The 23098-nt window shown below is 46.3% G+C and overlaps 1 protein-coding gene across 3 annotated transcripts; it reads left to right on the top strand.

Moving 5' to 3' along the window:
• The first annotated feature begins 244 nt into the window (after positions 1-244).
• Positions 245-22849, top strand: SETD4 (SET domain containing 4). Of its 3 annotated transcripts, none has more exons than XM_072138728.1 (11): positions 248-365; positions 2367-2454; positions 2856-2951; positions 3098-3135; positions 5469-5557; positions 6545-6974; positions 7407-7581; positions 7901-7982; positions 10680-10760; positions 20672-20795; positions 22646-22849. In XM_072138728.1, exons 2-11 carry the CDS (start codon positions 2385-2387, stop codon positions 22775-22777), a joined length of 1317 nt encoding a protein of 438 aa, XP_071994829.1. In that variant the 5' UTR covers positions 248-365; positions 2367-2384; the 3' UTR covers positions 22778-22849. The 3 variants fall into 3 exon arrangements, with proteins under 3 accessions (XP_071994830.1, XP_071994829.1, XP_071994828.1); XM_072138727.1 differs by having other exon boundaries at positions 249-383; XM_072138729.1 differs by lacking the exon at positions 10680-10760 and having other exon boundaries at positions 245-383.
• Positions 22850-23098: the final 249 nt, after the last annotated feature.

Below are 23098 nucleotides of genomic sequence, written 5' to 3'. Positions count from 1 at the left end.
GTCGCCTCTCTTGCTCATAGCAGTGGCAGACTAGTACTGTGATACACAGTGGCAGCAGATATTTTGGGTAAGGTATTAATGTATATGTTATAAATCGTTATGGGTACCTCCCTCTGCCGCAGGATTGATGCATAAATTACGTTACATAATTTCATTACAATCATGTATTTGCTGTATTTGTAAGAATCGGACACAGGCAAGATGGCGGCCCGCTGCCACTGGAGACACTGCAGAGCTGGTATTCAGTACATGGCTCACCCTCGTGCCGCGGGGTTAGTGACGTCATCTAGCACTATCCAATGAAACGTCTCGGCGGAAGAAGCAGACCCGGAAGTAAAGTTATGTCGCCCACATGGACGCCGCTGGTAAAGGTTTCACAGCATGTCAGTCTTTTGGATGTTTTCTGCCCTCATTATAGTGCCAAGTGCCTGCCGTGCTACATTGCTCATGCCACTAGATGGGAACCATTATCGGTTTATGTAAACGACCACAAAGCCACTGCTGGGGGTCTGTTACAATGTGTCAGTGCAGCAAATCAGCCTGGATTTCAAGCAATACAGGCAGAAGATGGAGGGACTGTATACACTGTAACAGATTGCAGCTCTGTGAACAGAACTGAGCTTTTAAAGGCATCATTACTTGATATGGATCTTAGAGGGGGAGTCCACTGATTGTATTGGATCTAAGGAGGGAGATTGCCACTACTCAGCTTTGTCATATGGACCATATTACAGCTGCAGGTCCTATAGGTTTCTGCTGTGTTACTAGTCTGGACAAGGTTTAGGGGCGTAGTGTGGTCTTGGTACAGATGCATTAGTCCTCATTGTATAACATAATAAAGGGAATTTTCCCTTAGGCTAATCCCTATTCCTATCACAAGAATAGGGGTCCCATTCCCTGTAATGTATGGAGAGGCATTCATCCCCTATGAGAATAATGGAGAGTGCACACAATTTTTGGTCAATTTCTCAGAATTTAGCTCAATACAAATGAAATGGCGCAGTCACTCATTACACATGTTTGTTGGCTTCATGTGATGTGTGGAAATTGTAAGAATAATGACATTTCCTTTAAATGTCTGTTCTATTCCTGATCTAAGGATTTAGGTCAGGGGTGAGTAACATTTATTGGTCCAAGGGTCATATTGTTATACCGCTCAATAAAGAGGCAGGATCAGTAACCAGCACAAAATGCCATTCGTGAAATTATAAATACCACAGTACAGCAATAAATACCACCCCAACTACTGCATTCAAAGCAGACAATAATAGTGGAGACCCCAGAGCAAACAATGACAATAATGGAGAGACCCCCAGAACAGACAATAATTATACCAGAGCCCCTGAGGGCAGCCAAATAATACTTGAAACCTCCTGAGAAGACTAATACTGGAAACCCCACAGCGTAAAACTACTAATACTGTAGACCCCAGAGCAGATAAAAAAATACATAAATCCCCTTCTTTCCCTGCTCCTCTTCTCCCTGCACCGCACTGCAGCTTCTCCTCTCCTCCATGTGTGCTCTGCTCTAGTACCACGCTGGCTGTATACTGTGCCATCAGGACCTGGAGCAGAACTGCTGCAGGAGCAGTAAAGGGCCCGGGAGCAGTGCAGTACAAATGACAAGTACCACTCCTGGGTACCATCAGAGTTAGGACAGAGAATGGAGTGTCAGGAGAGGTCCCAGGTGCAGGGAGGACTTCTCAGCCTCACTCACCGCTACCCATGCTCCTGCACCAATGATCTGCCAACAAATGTGGAAGTTTGCAGGGTGTGAGTCACAGCTCGAGGCTTGACAGGCCGCTTGTTGTTGTGCATCCTTTTCTGGGCTTTTAGTTGAGATGAATGTGGATGCACTTTATGTACATGCTCAGTAGTGAAGTTCATCCGCTACAGATCAGAGGAATAAGGCACTGGGAAGGAATGACCGCATATATCTCAGCACTGCTAGAGTGTGGAGTCGGTGTCAAAGTTAGGAAAATTAAGGAGGAGTTGGAGTCGGAAGTTTGGCTTACTGACCCCACAGCCGTGGCACATTACATTGAAAATTTCACAAAAGCCGACCACATTTAAGTGCAATTCGCTTGATATGTGCCCCCCACGGAGCGGTTGTACATAGACGCCACCTGTTGCTCCGGCAAAGATGCTGACTCCTTGAAGTGGGTCCCATGACCCCCTGCATTTCTAGCCAGTTGCTTAAGACCCCAAGTAGTGTTGCAACACCAGAGCAGGATTAGTAAAGTTTATACTTTTTGGCACCACTGTCCTGACCCCCTGGAGGTTTTCCTAGAAAACCCCTTTAACATGGAACCGATGATCAGGCGTCTTACATTTCTGATCTTATTTGTCTCCTGCATTTTATTCAAGTGATAACAAATATGAAGAATGAAGATGAATCCTAAGCGAGGGCGGAGCGGCCGGCGGAGGAAGAAGAAAGTTCTGGAAACATCTGCAGGTAACGCTACACAAAGCTGCTTCTTACCTACGAGTTACGGCTTTTCTGTGAGTCTTGATTGGCGATCGTCGGAAGAGCTGTGTATATCTTGACCAAGGTGGAAATACCCCTTTAAATAAAGGGGATGGCATCTATTCCCTTCAGCTTCCCAACATGTGATATACTCTTACATCTGTGTGTTGGGCAGGGGGTATGAAGCCGGACCCTTTCCGTAAATGAGGCCTATGAGGCCTTAGATGGAGCGGTAATTTGTTACTGTGGCATCTAAGTGGTAGGGTGCATGTTGTTATCTATCTAGTGACAAGGGAAACAAAAAGTGGAACCACATTGTGGTAATGTGGAAGGGGGGGGGGGGGTTGGTGTTAGTCTTTTGCCACCTTCTTATTTTCTGTTGTTTGTAGTGAATCTGAGCCATGAGGGGCAGTATATCAAGCTGCGAAAATGGATGAAGGAAAGAGGATTCCATGACAAACGACTGAGGCCGGGGCTTTTTCCAGGTGAGAAATAATTTTTAAGAATTGCCCCCTTTTAACAGTTTACATTTTGGTGTGTTCAGATTCTCCATGGTAACAGACTACATCTGTAGTCTGATCCTCCCTTCCAATGCCTTCTCTCTAACTTTCTTATTTCAAATATCTTCTAGATACAGGGAGGGGGCTGATGACCACTGAGCTGCTGCAGGTAGGTGATGATAACATATTAGTAGTAAGTAATACAGAACTTGCAATAAAGTTGATCCAAAGCCTACATTCACTTGACACTTTTTTTGATTCCGGAAAACTTCCGATGTGTGTGCTGAGTGTATCCATAGACATATCCTGGCAGGTGGGGCCTCCATCTGCGCATTATTTGTCACATATTTTTCTATCTTTCCTCATACTGAGCATTATATACACTCACCGGCCACTTTATTAGGTACACCTGTCCAACTGCTCGTTAACACTTAATTTCTAATCAGCCAACCACATGGCGGCAACTCAGTGCATTTAGGCATGTAGACATGGTCAAGACAATCTCCTGCAGTTCTCCCGAGCATCAGTATGGGGAAGAAAGGTGATTTGAGGCCTTTGAACGTGGCATGGTTGTTGGTGCCAGAAGGGCTGGTCTGAGTATTTCAGAAACTGCTGATCTACTGGGATTTTCACGCACAACCATCTCTAGGGTTTACAGAGAATGGTCCGAAAAAGAAAAAACATCCAGTGAGCGGCAGTTCTGTGGGCGGAAATGCCTTGTTGATGCCAGAGGTCAGAGGAGAATGGGCAGACTGGTTCGAGCTGATAGAAAGGCAACAGTGACTCAAATCGCCACCCGTTACAACCAAGGTAGGCAGAAGAGCATCTCTGAATGCACAGTACATCGAACTTTGAGGCAGATGGGCTACAGCAGCAGAAGACCACACCGGGTGCCACTCCTTTCAGCTAAGAACAGGAAACTGAGGCTACAATTTGCACAAGCTCATCGAAATTGGACAGTAGAAGATTGGAAAAACGTTGCCTGGTCTGATGAGTCCCGATTTCTGCTGCGACATTCGGATGGTAGGGTCAGAATTTGGCGTCAACAACATGAAAGCATGGATCCATCCTGCCTTGTATCATCGGTTCAGGCTGGTGGTGGTGGTGTCATGGTGTGGGGAATATTTTCTTGGCACTCTTTGGGCCCCTTGGTACAACGCCACAGCCTACCTGAGTATTGTTGCTGCCCATGTCCATCCCTTTATGAGCACAATGTACCCTGTAACATCTGATGGCTACTTTCAGCAGGATAATGCGCCATGTCATAAAGCTGGAATCATCTCAGACTGGTTTCTTGAACATGACAATGAGGTCACTGGACTCAAATGGCCTCCACAGTCACCAGATCTCAATCCAATAGAGCATCTTTGGGATGTGGTGGAACGGGAGATTCGCATCATGGATGTGCAGCCGACAAATCTGCGGCAACTGTGTGATGCCATCATGTCAATATGGACCAAAATCTCTGAGGAGCTTCCAGCATCTTGTTGAATCTATGCCACGAAGAATTGAGGCAGTTCTGAAGGCAAAAGGGGGTCCAACCCGTTACTAGCATGGTGTACCTAATAAAGTGGCTGGTGAGTGTACGCTCATTGGAGGAGGACTATGGGGGACGGATGTAATATATTGCATCCATCCGTGGCCTCAGCTGAGTGTACGCTCAGGGTCATTCCCACTGAGTTCACTGCCCATATAAGGAAATATCTGAACATCTACAGCAACCAATCACTGCCTACCACCAATGTTCACTCCTCCTCCCTCGGAGGAGCCGTAACAGACAATGTATCACACTGTGCATAGCGTTTGATATGACTTCACTGTCCGGAATCCACCAAAATCATTAGATTGGAGGGCTAAATCATAACGGGAAGACAGACTCAGTGATCAGATGTTATCTGAACATAATTCAAAATAAACTTGCTCTATTTTATTTTTTAAATATAATCTTACACTCTGTTATTCTCTGTTATCAGTCATTTTCATCGAGGGGGAAAAGTTTAGGTCATTAATAAAGGAGATTTTAAAGCAAATTTATCATCAAAATCCATCCTGATTAAACCAGGGACATTACTCATTGATCCAGGCCACGTGACTGTAGTAATCTTCTTATATGTGTTATTCATACCTCCAGAAGGTATCTGAGGGCAGGGGGTTACCAGAGCACCACCATGCTGTAGCATCACAGGCTGTTACACTGTCCAGGAACACTTCCCCCTCCCCACTGTATGAGATTACAGCAGGCAGAGGGAGGGAATGCTGAATGATCGGCGGAGACAGTGTAACTGCCTGTGAAGCTACAGCATGGAGGGGCTCTGGTAACACCCCTATGAGCCCCTTGAGTCTCATTAGCATAATTTTAAAGTTGATTTTAGAAGGCAGGAGGCCATTGATAACAAATATAAGAAGATACCACAATCACGGTGCTCGGATCTATGAGTAATGTCCCTGGTTTATCAGGATGGATTGTGATGGTAGATTTTCTTTAATTTAATTTTTTTCCAGCCTGGAGAACTGATCATTTCCCTGCCAGAATCTTGTCTTCTCACCACCAGCACAGTCCTCAGCAGTTACCTTGGTGAATATATCCACAGGTAGGTATTTCAGTATATCATTTCTATATGTACAGGCAGTCCCCTTCTTAAGGACACCCGACTTACAGACAACCCCTAGTCACAGAAAGACCCCTCTGCCCCCTGTGACCTCTGGTGAAGCTCTCTGGAGTCCCAGACTGCAATGATCAGCTGTAAGGTGTCTGTACTGAAGATTTATTGATAATTCTTGGTCCAATTACAGCAAAAAATTTGAAACTCCAATTGTCACTGGGGCAAAAGAAAAAAAATTGTCTATAACTTCAGTTATAAAATATACAGTTTCGACTTGCATACAAATTCAACTTAAGAACAAACCTCCGGACCCTATCTGTCTGTATTTTAATTCAAGTTTAATTTAATTCCCTACTTCACATATGTCTTCTTCTCTCTCACGAGATTAACCAGTGGATCTACCACCCGGATGAAGGATTGTAAACCAAGCACACTTACATGCAGGCTTGTACCCCCTGTGGCAGGGCCGGTCCACTCTTCTTTTAGCTTGTTATAAAAAAAGTTTAAAAATGATGCAAATTAGCCTGTGGGGCTCCGGGCTCCATAGCTGTTAACTAAACCCAAAGCCCCTCGGGCTCATTTGCATAATTGTTTAAAGCCTTTTGTTGTAAAAACAAGGACATTAGAAGCTTAAAGTAGAGCAGATCCTGGTAGAGGGGGCACACACCAGTATGTCAGTGTGCTGGGTTTACAGTCCTTCATCCTGGTGGACTATTTGTGAAGATTCTTCATTTTTTTTTATTTTCCAGATATCGGGATAGTAAAAACGAAGTGGGTGTAGCCTTTACATTGTTCCCTTCAGCCCCTTAAATACATTTGGAAGTAGGGGGCAAATGGAAACTATTAATGCTGTAGGATCAGACTACGCAGTCTGGCTGTAGTCTGTTACCATGGAGACATGAGGTCTTCATAAAATAATTGGACATTTTAATCCAGACCTTATGGTTGTGCTGAAGTCTTTATGTTCCCGGGTAGGTGGCGCCCTCCTGTGTCCCCTCTGTTGGCTCTCTGCACGTTCCTGGTGCTGGAGAGGTGGGCCGGTGATAAGTCGCCATGGAAGGCGTACATGGATGTGCTGCCCGCTGCCTATGACTGTCCCGTGTACTGGGGAGCAGAGACTGTGGAATATCTCCCGGATCCGGTGAAGCAGAAAGCATCGGAGCAGAGGAGCGTCCTCCAGGACTTCTACTCCTCGGCGTTGCGGTTCTTCCAGTCCCTCAGTCCCTTGTTTCCTGAGGTCCTGGAGAAGGTCCTGAGCTATGAGGCCGTGCGCTGGGCCTGGTGCACGGTGAATACCAGGACGGTGTACATGAAGCATCCACGCAGGGAATGCTTCTCCGCCGAGCCTGATGTCTACGCTCTAGCGCCATACCTGGATCTACTGAACCACAATGCAGCCGTGCAGGTAACACATGGATTATATGTGCAATTCTGCCCCCTTGTGTTCAATATGATACTGCAGTATTGGTGTGGGGGTCTCTCCTGATAAACCAGGGACATTACTTATAGATCCAGCCACCGGGACTGTGGTAACCTTCTTATATGTGTTATCCATGGACTCCTCCCTAAAAATTAACTCTTATAATTATGCTAGTGAGTCAGAAGTCTCCCTGCTCTGGCTTCACAAGGTGTTACACTGTGCTGGAGCATTTGCCCCTCCAAATGTGTGAAATTGCATCAGGCAGAGGGAAGCAGGGTAGTGCTGAGGGAGGGGGAGACAGTGAAACAGCCTGTGAAGCTACAGAACAGAGGGGCTCTGGTAACACACCCATAGCCTTTCAAGCTCATTAGCATAAATATAAAAGTTCATTTAAGAAGGATTTTTTTTTTGTCTAAGGTGGAAGCTGCTTTTAATGAGAAGACCCTGTGTTATGAGATAAGGACTGTGGTCCCTTATAAGAAGCATCAGCAGGTGTTTATATGCTACGGACATCATGACAACCAGCGCCTCCTCCTGGAGTATGGATTTATCGCAGATAACAATCCTCATAAGAGTGTGTATGTGACCAGAGGTCAGTATAGTCATCTATCTATCTATCTATCTATCTATCTATCTATCTATCTATCTATCTATCTATCTATCTATCTCTCCATATGCTCCTACAGTGGCAGTCTTCTTCCAGTTCAGCTCTTATCCCTGAAAGTGGGAGAAGGAGTAAACCTCCGCTGAAGCCAGTGATTGGCTGCTGCCAGTGCTCAGGGTGTTTCCGCAGTGATGTCACTTCCTTCTGTGTACGATTAGCGGAGGCTGGAGGTGGATGCCATGCTGTTGCTATCTATCTAGATTTATCTAACTATGTATCTATATCTAATGGTTCCTTATGATTGTAGATGCCATCCTTCCATATGTCTCTAGAACAGACAAGCAGTTACAGAAGAAATGGTCACTTCTTAAGGAAAATGGCTTTTTAGAGTAAGTTTCTAAATCTTATTACTCATTCATTGGTGCACAGTGTTTTCTGCTGTGTTATTATTGTAGTGTCTTCTGTATAATTATTGTAGTGTCTTCTGTATTATTATTATTGTAGTGTCTTCTGTATTATTATTATTGCGGTGTCTTCTGTATTATTATTGCGGTGTCTTCTGTAATATTATTGCGGTGTCTTCTGTATTATTATTGTAGTGTCTTCTGTATTATTATTGTAGTGTCTTCTGTATTATTATTGTAGTGTCTTCTGTATTATTATTGTAGTGTCTTCTGTATTATTATTGTAGTGTCTTCTGTATTATTATTGCAGTGTCTTCTGTATTATTATTGCAGTGTCTTCTGTATTATTATTGTGGTGTCTTCTGTATTATTATTATTGCAGTGTCTTCTGTATTATTATTGCAGTGTCTTCTGTATTATTATTGTAGTGTCTTCTGTATTATTATTGCAGTGTCTTCTGTATTATTATTGTGGTGTCTTCTGTATTATTATTATTGCAGTGTCTTCTGTATTATTATTGTAGTGTCTTCTGTATTATTATTGTAGTGTCTTCTGTAATATTATTGTAGTGTCTTCTGTATTATTATTATTGCAGTGTCTTCTGTATTATTATTGTAGTGTCTTCTGTATTATTATTGTAGTGTCTTCTGTAATATTATTGCGGTGTCTTCTGTATTATTATTGCGGTGTCTTCTGTATTATTATTATTGCGGTGTCTTCTGTATTATTATTGTGGTGTCTTCTGTATAATTATTGTAGTGTCTTCTGTATTATTATTGTAGTGTCTTCTGTATTATTATTGCGGTGTCTTCTGTATTATTATTATTGCGGTGTCTTCTGTATTATTATTATTGCAGTGTCTTCTGTATTATTATTGTAGTGTCTTCTGTAATATTATTGCGGTGTCTTCTGTATTATTATTATTGCGGTGTCTTCTGTATTATTATTGTGGTGTCTTCTGTATAATTATTGTAGTGTCTTCTGTATTATTATTGTAGTGTCTTCTGTATTATTATTGCGGTGTCTTCTGTATTATTATTATTGCGGTGTCTTCTGTATTATTATTATTGCAGTGTCTTCTGTATTATTATTGTAGTGTCTTCTGTATTATTATTGCGGTGTCTTCTGTATTATTATTATTGCGGTGTCTTCTGTATTATTATTATTGCGGTGTCTTCTGTATTATTATTGCGGTGTCTTCTGTATTATTATTGCGGTGTCTTCTGTATTATTATTATTGCGGTGTCTTCTGTATTATTATTGCGGTGTCTTCTGTATTATTATTGCGGTGTCTTCTGTATTATTATTGCGGTGTCTTCTGTATTATTATTGCGGTGTCTTCTGTATTATTATTGCGGTGTCTTCTGTATTATTATTGCGGTGTCTTCTGTATTATTATTGCGGTGTCTTCTGTATTATTATTGCGGTGTCTTCTGTATTATTTTTGCGGTGTCTTCTGTAATATTATTGCGGTGTCTTCTGTATTATTTTTGCGGTGTCTTCTGTAATATTATTGCGGTGTCTTCTGTATTATTATTGCGGTGTCTTCTGTATTATTATTGCGGTGCCTTCTGTATTATTATTGCGGTGTCTTCTGTATTATTACTGCAGTATCTGCTGTAATATTGCGCTTGTCATATACAGTAATTGTATATTATCCAGACGCAGAGGTATAAGCCAGTGATTTTCAACCTTTTTTGAGCCGCGGCACACTTTTTATACTTAGAAAATCTTGGGGCACACCACCAACCAAAATAGCACAAAATGACACTATGTATAGTTAATAATATAGATTCTAAATTTATTTTACTCACTCAGTGTGAAACCTGGGCCTGTTTCGATGAACACAAAAGGGATATCCTGGCAGGAATGGTGGAAAGACACACACGAAGCTCTTCCTCACCAGTTCTCAGTTTGTCCCTGTTTTTAGTATATGGTGCTGATTATTATGTGGCTCATATACTGCAAAATAAAGGGGTACAATGAGAAGTACTATGGCCATGAGGCTCGTATACTCAGCATATGAGCTGGTACTTGTAGTACTCCAGCTTCATGACTGAACTTTCGTGAACTTTCCCTGCGGCACACCCGACCATGTGTCGCGGCACACTAGTGTGCCACAGCACACTGGATGAAAATCACTTGTATAAGCCGCTCTCACAAGTGTCTGAAAACAGCTTGTTCCCCATTCAGATGTGATCTCAGGCCTTATAGATGAAGTTTGTGCACTTGGAATCAGGGAGTCACCTAATATTAGGTCTTTGCCTGTGTCTCTATTCGCTCTTAAAGGTATCAGTAGGATTATACAGGACATTGTAGTGAAGTAGTGACCTGTATTGATGTGAATAAAGCACTTGGGGTGCGCTAGAAACCTTATATGAGTTCCAGCAGCCTCTTTCTTTGCCTATCTCTCTACACACTCTTACTTAGAAGCATCAGTAGGATTATTTAGGACATTGTAGTGGCCAGTATTGATGTGAATAAAGCATGTGGGGTGCACTAGAAACCTTATATTAGCCCCAGCAGCCATTGACACTGAGGAGCATCAGTAGGATCATTTAAGACGTTATATAGAAATACCGAACTGTATTAATGAATGCACCCGGGGGTGGGATAGAAATGTAATATTAGTTCCTCTATCTCTTTAACATAAAAGTTATAGTGTATTTTGCGTCTCTTCAGGAATCTGACATTCGGACGGGATGGTCCGTCCTGGCGGCTCCTCACGGCGTGCAGACTACTGAGCCTCCGAGCTGACGAATTGTAAGATACATTGTTTCCTAAAATATTATTATTTTTCATGTTGTATTATATTTCAGAGCTGAATTCATTACACACGATCCTCTAAGAAAGTGGTTAAAGGGGTTTTCAGATTAGTGACTTATCAATGAGTTATTGATGGGTCTGTGACATGCCCCCCCCCCCCCCCACTAGATATAAAGTGGTACACCCACTATTACATAGTGAAGCCCTATGCTTAGTATAGACCACCCATATCAGACATATGGTGATCTGAGTCCTGTCAACCCTGTATATCAGATAATTAAAGGGGTTGGAGCATTATATCCTATAAAGTGCCCTGTTATTATAAAACCAGGTGACTCCTGTCTATGGCTATGCAGAGAAGAGTCATATTTTTACTTGAGTTAAGGGCCATGAGTCAAGTATAGAGGCTGCAGAGGGAGTATCACTTCAGACAGCCATATTTCCTGGTCTATGATGATGGTGGAGGATGTCCCCTGTCTATGGCGATGGTAGAACCTCCTCTCCTCTAGGTGTAGAGGATGACCCCTGTCTATGGTGATGGTAGAACCTCCTCTCCTCTAGGTGTAGAGGATGCTCCCTGTCTATGGTGATGGTAGATCCTCCTCTCCTCTAGGTGTAGAGGATGCCCCTTGTCTATGGTGATGGTAGAACCTCCTCTCCTCTAGGTGTAGAGGATGCCCCCTGTCTATGGTGATTGTAGAGCCTCCTCTCCTCTAGGTGTAGAGGATGCCCCCTGTCTATGGTGATGGTAGAACCGCCTCTCCTCTAGGTGTAGAGGATGCCCCCTGTCTATGGTGATGGTAGAACCGCCTCTCCTCTAGGTGTAGAGGATGCCCCCTGTCTATGGTGATTGTAGAGCCTCCTCTCCTCTTGGTGTAGAGGATGCCCCCTGTCTATGTTGATGGTAGAACCTCCTCTCCTCTAGGTGTAGAGGATGCCCCCTGTCTATGGTGATTGTAGAGCCTCCTCTCCTCTAGGCGTAGAGGATGCCCCCTGTCTATGGTGATGGTAGAACCACCTCTCCTCTAGGTGTAGAGGATGTCCCCTGTCTATGGTGATGGTAGAACCTCCTCTCCTCTAGGTGTAGAGGATGTCCCCTGTCTATGGTGATAGTAGAACCTCCTCTCCTCTAGGTGTAGAGGATGTCCCCTGTCTATGGTGATGGTAGAACCTCCTCTCCTCTAGGTGTAGAGGATGCCTCCTGTCTATGGTGATGGTAGAACCTCCTCTCCTCTAGGCGTAGAGGATGCCCCCTGTCTATGGTGATGGTAGAACCTCCTCTCCTCTAGGTGTAGAGGATGCCCCTGTCTATGGTGATGGTAGAACCACCTCTCCTCTAGGTGTAGAGGATGCCCCCTGTCTATGGTGATGGTAGAACCTCCTCCCCTCTAGGTGTAGAGGATGCCCCCTGTCTATGGTGATGGTAGAACCTCCTCTCCTCTAGGTGTAGAGGATGCCCCCTGTCTATGGTGATGGTAGAACCTCCTCCCCTCTAGGCGTAGAGGATGCCCCCTGTCTATGGTGATGGTAGAACCTCCTCTCCTCTAGGTGTAGAGGATGTCCCCTTTCTATGGTGATGGTAGAACCTCCTCTCCTCTAGGTGTAGAGGATGCCCCCTGTCTATGGTGATGGTAGAACCTCCTCTCCTCTAGGTGTAGAGGATGCCCCTGTCTATGGTGATGGTAGAACCTCCTCTCCTCTAGGTGTAGTGGATGCCCCCTGTCTATGGTGATGGTAGAACTTCCTCTCCTCTAGGTGTAGTGGATGCCCCCTGTCTATGGTGATGGTAGAATCTCCTCTCCTCTAGGTGTAGAGGATGCCCCCTGCCTATGGTGATGGTAGAACCTCCTCTCCTCTAGGTGTAGTGGATGCCCCCTGTCTATGGTGATGGTAGAACCTCCTCTCCTCTAGGTGTAGAGGATGCCCCCTGTCTATGGTGATGGTAGAACCTCCTCTCCTCTTGGTGTAGAGGATGTCCCCTGTCTATGGTGATGGTAGAACCTCCTCTCCTCTAGGTGTAGAGGATGCCCCCTCTCTATGGTGATGGTAGAACCTCCTCTCCTCTAGGTGTAGAGGATGCCTCCTGTCTATGGTGATGGTAGAACCACCTCTCCTCTAGGTGTAGAGGATGCCTCCTGTCTATGGTGATGGTAGAATCTCCTCTCCTCTAGGTGTAGAGGATTCCCCTGTCTATGGTGATAGTAGAACCTCCTCTCCTCTAGGTGTAGAGGATGCCCCCTGTCTATGGTGATGGTAGAGCCTCCTCTCCTCTAGGTGTAGAGGATGCCCCCTGTCTATGGTGATGGTAGAACCGCCTCTCCTCTAGGTGTAGAGGATGCCCCCTGTCTATGGTGATGGTAGAACCTCCTCTCCTCTAGGTGTAGAGGATGCCCCTCTCTATGGTGATGGTAGAATCACCTCTCCTCTAGGTGTAGAGGATGCCCCCTGTCTATGGTGATGGTAGAACCTCCTCTCCTCTAGGTGTAGAGGATGCCCCCTGTCTATGGTGATGGTAGAACCTCCTTTTCTCTAGGTGTAGAGGATGCCCCCTGTCTATGGTGATGGTAGAACCACCTCTCCTCTAGGTGTAGAGGATGCCCCCTGTCTATGGTGATGGTAGAGCCTCCTCTCCTATAGGTGTAGAGGATGCCCCCTGTCTATGGTGATGGTAGAACTGCCTCACCTCTAGGTGTACAGGATGCCCCCTGTCTATGGTGATGGTAGAACCTCCTCTTCTCTAGGTGTAGAGGATGCCCCCTGTCTATGGTGATGGTAGAACCACCTCTCCTCTAGGTGTAGAGGATTGTCCCTGTCTATGGTGATGGTAGAACCTCCTCTTCTCTAAGTGTAGAGGATGTCCCTGTCTATGGTGATGGTAGAACCTCCTCTCCTCTAGGTGTAGAGGATGCCCCCTGTCTATGGTGATGGTAGAACCTCCTCTCCTCTAGGTGTAGAGGATGTCCCCTGTCTATGGTGATAGTAGAACCTCCTCTCCTCTAGGTGTAGAGGATGTCCCCTGTCTATGGTGATGGTAGAACCTCCTCTCCTCTAGGTGTAGAGGATGCCTCCTGTCTATGGTGATGGTAGAACCTCCTCTCCTCTAGGCGTAGAGGATGCCCCCTGTCTATGGTGATGGTAGAACCTCCTCTCCTCTAGGTGTAGAGGATGCCCCTGTCTATGGTGATGGTAGAACCACCTCTCCTCTAGGTGTAGAGGATGCCCCCTGTCTATGGTGATGGTAGAACCTCCTCCCCTCTAGGTGTAGAGGATGCCCCCTGTCTATGATGATGGTAGAACCTCCTCTCCTCTAGGTGTAGAGGATGCCCCCTGTCTATGGTGATGGTAGAACCTCCTCCCCTCTAGGCGTAGAGGATGCCCCCTGTCTATGGTGATGGTAGAACCTCCTCTCCTCTAGGTGTAGAGGATGTCCCCTGTCTATGGTGATGGTAGAACCTCCTCTCCTCTAGGTGTAGAGGATGCCCCCTGTCTATGGTGATAGTAGAACCTCCTCTCCTCTAGGTGTAGAGGATGCCCCTGTCTATGGTGATGGTAGAACCTCCTCTCCTCTAGGTGTAGTGGATGCCCCCTGTCTATGGTGATGGTAGAACTTCCTCTCCTCTAGGTGTAGTGGATGCCCCCTGTCTATGGTGATGGTAGAATCTCCTCTCCTCTAGGTGTAGAGGATGCCCCCTGCCTATGGTGATGGTAGAACCTCCTCTCCTCTAGGTGTAGTGGATGCCCCCTGTCTATGGTGATGGTAGAACCTCCTCTCCTCTAGGTGTAGAGGATGCCCCCTGTCTATGGTGATGGTAGAACCTCCTCTCCTCTTGGTGTAGAGGATGTCCCCTGTCTATGGTGATGGTAGAACCTCCTCTCCTCTAGGTGTAGAGGATGCCCCCTCTCTATGGTGATGGTAGAACCTCCTCTCCTCTAGGTGTAGAGGATGCCTCCTGTCTATGGTGATGGTAGAACCACCTCTCCTCTAGGTGTAGAGGATGCCTCCTGTCTATGGTGATGGTAGAATCTCCTCTCCTCTAGGTGTAGAGGATTCCCCTGTCTATGGTGATAGTAGAACCTCCTCTCCTCTAGGTGTAGAGGATGCCCCCTGTCTATGGTGATGGTAGAGCCTCCTCTCCTCTAGGTGTAGAGGATGCCCCCTGTCTATGGTGATGGTAGAACCGCCTCTCCTCTAGGTGTAGAGGATGCCCCCTGTCTATGGTGATGGTAGAACCTCCTCTCCTCTAGGTGTAGAGGATGCCCCTCTCTATGGTGATGGTAGAATCACCTCTCCTCTAGGTGTAGAGGATGCCCCCTGTCTATGGTGATGGTAGAACCTCCTCTCCTCTAGGTGTAGAGGATGCCCCCTGTCTATGGTGATGGTAGAACCTCCTTTTCTCTAGGTGTAGAGGATTCCCCCTGTCTATGGTGATGGTAGAACCACCTCTCCTCTAGGTGTAGAGGATGCCCCCTGTCTATGGTGATGGTAGAGCCTCCTCTCCTATAGGTGTAGAGGATGCCCCCTGTCTATGGTGATGGTAGAACTGCCTCACCTCTAGGTGTACAGGATGCCCCCTGTCTATGGTGATGGTAGAACCTCCTCTTCTCTAGGTGTAGAGGATGCCCCCTGTCTATGGTGATGGTAGAACCACCTCTCCTCTAGGTGTAGAGGATTGTCCCTGTCTATGGTGATGGTAGAACCTCCTCTTCTCTAAGTGTAGAGGATGTCCCTGTCTATGGTGATGGTAGAACCTCCTCTCCTCTAGGTGTAGAGGATGCCCCCTGTCTATGGTGATGGTAGAACCTCCTCTCCTCTAGGTGTAGAGGATGCCCCCTGTCTATGGTGATGGTAGAGCCTCCTCTCCTCTAGGTGTAGAGGATGCTCCCTGTCTATGGTGATGGTAGAACCTCCTCTCCTCTAGGTGTAGAGGATGCCCCCTGTCTATGGTGATGGTAGAACCTCCTCTCCTCTAGGTGTAGAGGATGCCCCCTGTCTATGGTGATGGTAGAGCCTCCTCTCCTCTAGGTGTAGAGGATGCTCCCTGTCTATGGTGATGGTAGAACCTCCTCTCCTCTAGGTGTAGAGGATGCCCCCTGTCTATGGTGATGGTAGAATCACCTCTCCTCTAGGTGTAGAGGATGCTCCCTGTCTATGGTGATGGTAGAACCTCCTCTCCTCTAGGTGTAGAGGATGCTCCCTGTCTATGGTGATGGTAGAAGCACCTCTCCCCTAGGTGTAGAGGACGCCCCCTGTCTATGGTGACGGTAGACACTCCTCTCCTCTAGGTGTAGAGGATGCCCCCTGTCTATGGTGATGGTAGAACCTCCAGCCCTCTAGGTGTAGAGGATGCCCCCTGTCTATGGTGATGGTAGAGCCTCCTCTCCTCTAGGTGTAGAGGATGCCCCCTGTCTATGGTGATGGTAGAACCTCCTCTCCTCTAGGTGTAGAGGATGTCCCCTGTCTATGGTGATGGTAGAACCTCCTCTAGGTGTAGAGGATGCCCCATGTCTATGGTGATGGTAGAACCACCTCTCCTCTAGGTGTAGAGGATGTCCCCTGTCTATGGTGATGGTAGAACCTCCTCTCCTCTAGGTGTAGAGGATGTCCCCTGTCTATGGTGATGGTAGAACCTCCTCTAGGTGTAGAGGATGCCCCCTGTCTATGGTGATGGTAGAACCTCCTCTTCTCTAGGTGTAGAGGATGCCCCCTGTCTATGGTGATGGTAGAACCACCTCTCCTCTAGGTGTAGAGGATGTCCCCTGTCTATGGTGATGGTAGAACCTCCTCTCCTCTAGGTGTAGAGGATGTCCCCTGTCTATGGTGATGGTAGAACCTCCTCTAGGTGTAGAGGATACCCCCTGTCTATGGTGATGGTAGAACCTCCTCTCCTCTAGGTGTAGAGGATGCCCCCTGTCTATGGTGATGGTAGAACCTCCTTTTCTCTAGGTGTAGAGAATGCCCCCTGTCTATGGTGATGGTAGAGCTGCCTCTCCTCTAGGTGTAGAGGATGCCCCTTGTCTATGGTGATGGTAGAACCTCCTCTCCTCTAGGTGTAGAGGACGTCCCTTGTCTATGGTGATGGTAGAACCACCTCTCCTCTAGGTGTAGAGGATGTCCCCTGTCTATAGTGATGGTAGAACCTCCTCTCCTCTAGGTGTAGAGGATGCCCCCTGTCTATGGTGATGGTAGAACCTCCACTCCTCTAAGTGTAGAGGATGCCCCTGTCTATGGTAATGGTAGAACTGCCTCTCCTCTAGGTGTAGTGGATGCCCCCTGTCTATGGTGATGGTAGAACCTCCTCTACTCTAGGTGTAGAGGATGCCCCCTGTCTATTGTGATGGTAGAACCTCCTCTCCTCTAGGTGTAGTGGATGCCCCCTGTCAATGGTGATGGTAGAACCTCCTCTACTCTAGGCGTAGAGGATGCCCCCTGTCTATTGTGATGGTAGAACCTCCTCTCCTCTAGGTGTAGAGGATGCCCCCTGTCTATGGTGATGGTAGAACCACCTCTCCTCTAGGTGTAGAGGATGTCCCCTGTCTATGGCAGTGGTAGAACCTCCTCTCCTCTAGGTGTAGAGGATGCCCCCTGTTTATGGCGATGGTAGAACCTCCTCTCCTCTAGGTGTAGAGGATGCCCCCTGTCTATGGTGATGGTAGAACCTCCTCTCCTCTAGGCATAGAGGATGCCCCCTGTATATGGCGATGGTAGAACCTCCTCTCCTCTAGGTGTAGAGGATGCCCCCTTTCTATGGTGATGGTAGAACCTCCTCTCCTCTAGGTGTAGAGGATGCCCCCTGTCTATGGTGATGGTAGAACCTCCTCTCCTCTAGGTGTAGAGGATGCCCCCTGTCTATGGTGATGGTAGAACCACCTCTCCTCTAGGTGTAGAGGATGTCCCCTGTCTATGGTGATGGTAGAACCTCCTCTCCTCTAGGTGTAGAGGATGTCCCCGTCTATGGTGATGGTAGAACCTCCTCTAGGTGTAGAGGATACCCCCTGTCTATGGTGATGGTAGAACCTCCTCTAGGTGTAGAGGATGCCCCCTGTCTATGGTGATGGTAGAACCTCCTCTCCTCTAGGTGTAGAGGATGCCCCCTGTCTATGGTGATGGTAGAATCTCCTCTCCTCTAGGTGTAGAGGATGCCCCCTTTCTATGGTGATGGTAGAACCTCCTGCCCTCTAGGTGTAGAGGATGCCCCTTGTCTATGGTGATGGTAGAACCTCCTGCCCTCTAGGTGTAGAGGATGCCCTCTGTCTACGGTGATGGTAGAACCTCCTCTCCTCTAGGTGTAGAGGATGTCCCCTGCCTATGGTGATGGTAGAACCACCTCTCCTCTAGGTGTAGAGGATGTCCCCTGTCTATGGTGATGGTAGAACCTCCTCTCCTCTAGGTGTAGAGGATGTCCCCTGCCTATGGTGATGGTAGATCCTCCTCTCCTCTAGGTGTAGAGGATGCCCCATGTCTATGGTGATGGTAGAACCTCCTCTCCTGTAGGTGTAGAGAATGCCCCCTGTCTATGGTGATGGTAGAACCTCCTCTCCTCTAGGTGTAGAGGATGCCCCTGTCTATGGTGATGGTAGAGCCTCCTCTCCTCTAGGTGTAGAGGATGCCCCCTGTTTATGGTGATGGTAGAACCTCCTCTCCTATAGGTGTAGAGGATGTCCCCTGCCTATGGTGATGGTAGAACCTCCTCTCCTCTAGGTGTAGAGGATGCCCCCTGTCTATGGCGATGGTAGTACTGCTCTCCTCTAGGTGTAGAGGATGCCCCCTGTCTATGGTGATTGTAGAGCCTCCTCTCCTCTAGGTGTAGAGGATGCCCCCTGTCTATGGTGATGGTAGAGCCTCCTCTCCTCTAGGTGTAGAGGATGCCCCCTGTCTATGGTGATGGTAGAACCTCCTCTTCTCTAGGTGTAGAGGATGCCCCCTGTCTATGGTGATGGTAGAACCACCTCTCCTCTAGGTGTAGAGGATGTCCTCTGTCTATGATGATGGTAGAACCTCCTCTCCTCTAGGTGTAGAGGATGCCCCCCTTCTATGGTGATGGTAGAACCTCCTCTCCTCTAGGTGTAGAGGATGCCCCCTGTCTATGGCGATGGTAGAACCTCCTCTCCTCTAGGTGTAGAGGATGTCCCCTGTCAATGGTGATGGTAGAACCTCCTCTCCTCTAGGTGTAGAGGATGCCCCCTGTCTATGGTGATGGTAGAACCACCTCTCTTCTAGGTGTAGAGGATGCCCCTGTCTATGGTGATGGTAGAACCACCTCTCCTCTAGGTGTAGAGGATGTCCCCTGCCTATGGTGATGGTAGAACCACCTCTCCTCTAGGTGTAGAGGATGTCCCCTGTCTATGGTGATGGTAGAACCTCCTCTCCTCTAGGTGTAGAGGATGCCCCCTGTCTATGGTGATGGTAGAACCTCCTCTCCTCTAGGTGTAGAGGATGCCCCCTGTCTATGGTGATGGTAGAACCACCTCTCCTCTTGGTGTAGAGGATGTCCCCTGTCTATGGTGATGGTAGAACCTCCTCTCCTCTAGGTGTAGAGGATGCCCCTGTCTATGGTGATGGTAGAACCTCCTCTCCTCTAGGTGTAGAGGATGCCCCCTGTCTATAGTGATGCTAAAACCACCTCTCCTCTAGGTGTAGAGGATGCCCCCTGTCTATGGTGATGGTAGAGCCTCCTCTCCTCTAGGTGTAGTGGTTGTCCCCTGTCTATGGTGATGGTAGAACCACCTCTCCTCTAGGTGTAGAGGATGCCCCCTGTCTATGGTGATGGTAGAACCACCTCTCCTCTTGGTGTAGAGGATGTCCCCTGTCTATGGTGATGGTAGAACCTCCTCTCCTCTAGGTGTAGAGGATGCCTCCTGTCTATGGTGATGGTAGAACCTCCTCTCCTCTAGGTGTAGAGGATGCCCCCTGTCTATAGTGATGCTAAAACCACCTCTCCTCTAGGTGTAGAGGATGCCCCCTGTCTATGGTGATGGTAGAGCGGCCTCTCCTCTAGGTGTAGTGGTTGTCCCCTGTCTATGGTGATGGTAGAACCGCCTCTCTTCTAGGTGTAGAAGATACCCCCTGTTTATGGTGGTGATAGAACCCTGTAGCCGTAGAGGATGCCCCCTGTCCATATCATTGGCCTAGGTATAAAATGATCATCGAAAGATCCCTGTACTGCCTGTTCAGATATCTGTACATAGTAATGAGGTCTCCCCTTAGTCGCCCTTACCTGAAGAACCCCAAGTTTAGTAATCTAGTATTGTTTTCTAGTCCCTGCATTCCCTTGTTAATCTTGGTTGCTCTCCTCTGCACCTGTTCCAGTTCTATGTCCTTTTTATACACTGGTGCCCAAAATTGTACACAATATTCCATGTGTGGTCTGACCAGTGATTTGTATGTGGGCAAAACTATTCCTTATCATGACAATCTATTCCTCTCTTGATACAAATCCCTTTGTAATATTATACTATCCTCCTCCGTATTAATTACTGTACAGAGCTTAGTATTATCTTCAAATATTGAAACTCTACTGTGTAAACCCTCTATGATGTCTTTAATTTTTATATTAAAAATAGAGGGCCTAATACTGACCCATGTGGCTTTCACTGGTAACTTCGACCCAATCTGAGAATGTGCCATTAATGATGACCCTCTGTTTTCTATCACTAAGCCAATCACTTACCCAAATACACAGATTTCCCCCTAGTCCCAGCAGTCTCATTATATGTACCAACCTTTTATGCAGCACAGTGTCAAATGCCTTGGCAAAGTCCAGATATACAATATCCACAGCCTCACTGGAGTCCAATACTACATAAACATGTCGCTTTTTTTCCCGAAGTTTTAAGAAATAATAAAATTAATTCAGTGTTTTATTTTTTTTCCTTTTTTTTTTTCTTCTCTGTAATGTTTTGATTTTTAGCACATACTGGAAAAAAGTTCTTCTGGGAAGTTTTGTTTCCGAGTCCAACGAAGTGGCCTCTGTGGAACTTGTTAGGAAAATCTGCCTCCATTTACTAGAACAGACCTCCCATGCACTGGACGAGGTGAGTCAGGGGAAATGTTGAAATACGTTTTCAAAAATTAGAAATAAATGTGATTTTTTTTTTTTATAGTGCAAATTGAAAAGGATGTTACACCTATAAGATTGTTCTTCAAGAGACTTTAAAGTGAATTTAAAAAAAAAAAAACATGGCTATTTTTTGTTGGTGAGAGCGCCACACTAGTCAAATGGCCATATCTGGTACTGCAGGCCAGTTTTTTAAATTGTTAATTGAAAACATTCATTCCCTACACACAGAAAAGGGCAAGACCCCCTGGAGATTAACAGAACAAGGAAACACAGCCCCACATTTTATTCCATCTCCCCCCAGAATTAATCAGTCTGTTATATATGTACCCTTTAACCCCTTAACGACTTTTTCGCTCTTTTTCGTTTTTTTCGTTTTCATTTTTCACTCCCCACTTTCAAAAATTCATAACTTTTATTTTTCCGTGTACAGAGCTGTGTGATGGCTTGTTTTCTGCGTAACAAACTGCACTTCATAGTGATCATATTTAATATTCCATGCCGCTTCCATGTACTGGGAAGCGGGAAAAATATTCTAAATGTAGTGAAATTGCTGAAAAACCGCATTTGCGCCTTTTTCTTGTGGGCTTGGATTTTACTGCTTTCAGAATTTTTTTTTTTTTTTTTACAATTTTTCAGCCACCCTAGGATACTTTAACCCTAGGTTTTCTGATCCTACCATACACTGCCATACTACTGTATCACAGTATTCGTATACACATCATCAAAAAGCACATTGTAATAGATGATGTAAAACGAGACAGCCTTGAGTCTTTGTGTGACCCGAGGCTGTTATAGCAACCGATCGCCGCCCCCTGATGACCTCACAGGGGGCGGAGATCGTATCCAATATGGCATGCCCACTTGTTGCCAGGAATGCCTCCGGCAGCTTCCCTATGGGAAGGGCTTAAATAGTGCCATTGCCAGATTCATCCCATCCCGCCAAAAACAAGCTGATGGCGCTCACAGTGTGATGATGAAGGAATGGAAACTAATACATGCTCCTATGAGCGTTTAGTGAACAGCAGACTCAGCCTTTGTTAAAGTACTGCATGTCCAAAATATTTCCCGGACCGAACACACTGGACTCTCATCTATAGTTATGTAGGACGCATGGGAGTCACTGCCTCTCCATGGGATGACCATCCTATCCTGAAAACATGATTGAAGTAGTAGTCCTGCAGGGAGAAGGGACTATACAGCTGAGAGTCCATGTTCCAGGGCAATGATTAATTAACTGTCCACTTTAAGATGTCTTAATACTTGTTTCACTGAAGTCTATATTCAGGGGATTAAAGCCACCATTCTTATAAAAAGACTATTATTGAAGAACCAGTCTTAGAGGCAGGGAGCTGCAGTATACAGTCAATCTAGCCCACCTCCTCACTGGTGCTGGAAACCAGGCTAAAGAGAATTCCTAAGAGAGGTGTGAGGAGAAGGTGAGAGAGACAGTGGCTTTGTGTTCTTGGCTCTGCTACATCATTAACCACGCCTTCAGGAAGGAGGGGGTTGAGAGAGACGCAGGCTGTGTGAAGAAAAATCAACCTCCCCACCCCTACCTCAGGAATTCTCTTCAGAGAGTTACACACAGCCAGTGTCTCTTTCAACCCCTTCATTCCGTGGAAGGGGGGCAGGGTTAGCAGTGGCATTTAAGAGGCGGGGTATCTTGACTGTATCCTGAAGCTCCTCCCTCCTCCATGACTGGGTCTTTAGTAACAGAGGGCATCAAAAGTCTTTTTTTTTAAGAAGAATGGTGGCTCTAACCCCATGGATATAGGCCAGGTTCTCTGCATGTTGTACATTCTCAGTGCCTCATTGTCTTTTCAGATCTCCCTACGAAAAAGTGAAAAGTTCTCGGATTCTAATCTGGTTTTAGTGGAAGCTTTAAGACGAGAGGAAATGAAGATTCTGACGTCTTCAGCCAATGTTCTAGAGGATGGAGGGAAAATCCCAGGATGACTTGTGTGAGGGCATTAACCGAGGCCTTAGGGGGAAACACAATGTGGAAGTTTTATTCTAACATTGCAAAAATATATATACAGGCGGTCCCCTACTTAAGGACACCCGACTTACAGACAACCCATATTACAGACAGACCCCTCTGACCTCTGGTGAAGCTTTCTGAATGCTTTACTATAGTCCCAGGCTGTAATGATCAGCTGTAAGGTGTCTGTAATGAAGCTTTATGGATAATCCTTGGTCCCATTACAGCAAAAAATTTTTAAACTCCAATTGTCACTGGGGCCAAAAATTTTTTTGTCTGGATCTACAATTATAAAA

Source organism: Engystomops pustulosus, chromosome 2 (assembly GCF_040894005.1).
Source record: "Engystomops pustulosus chromosome 2, aEngPut4.maternal, whole genome shotgun sequence".
Lineage (NCBI taxonomy): Eukaryota > Metazoa > Chordata > Amphibia > Anura > Leptodactylidae > Engystomops > Engystomops pustulosus.
The sequence above is the reverse complement of the archived record's forward strand: the minus strand, read 5'-3'. Positions and strand labels throughout refer to the sequence as shown.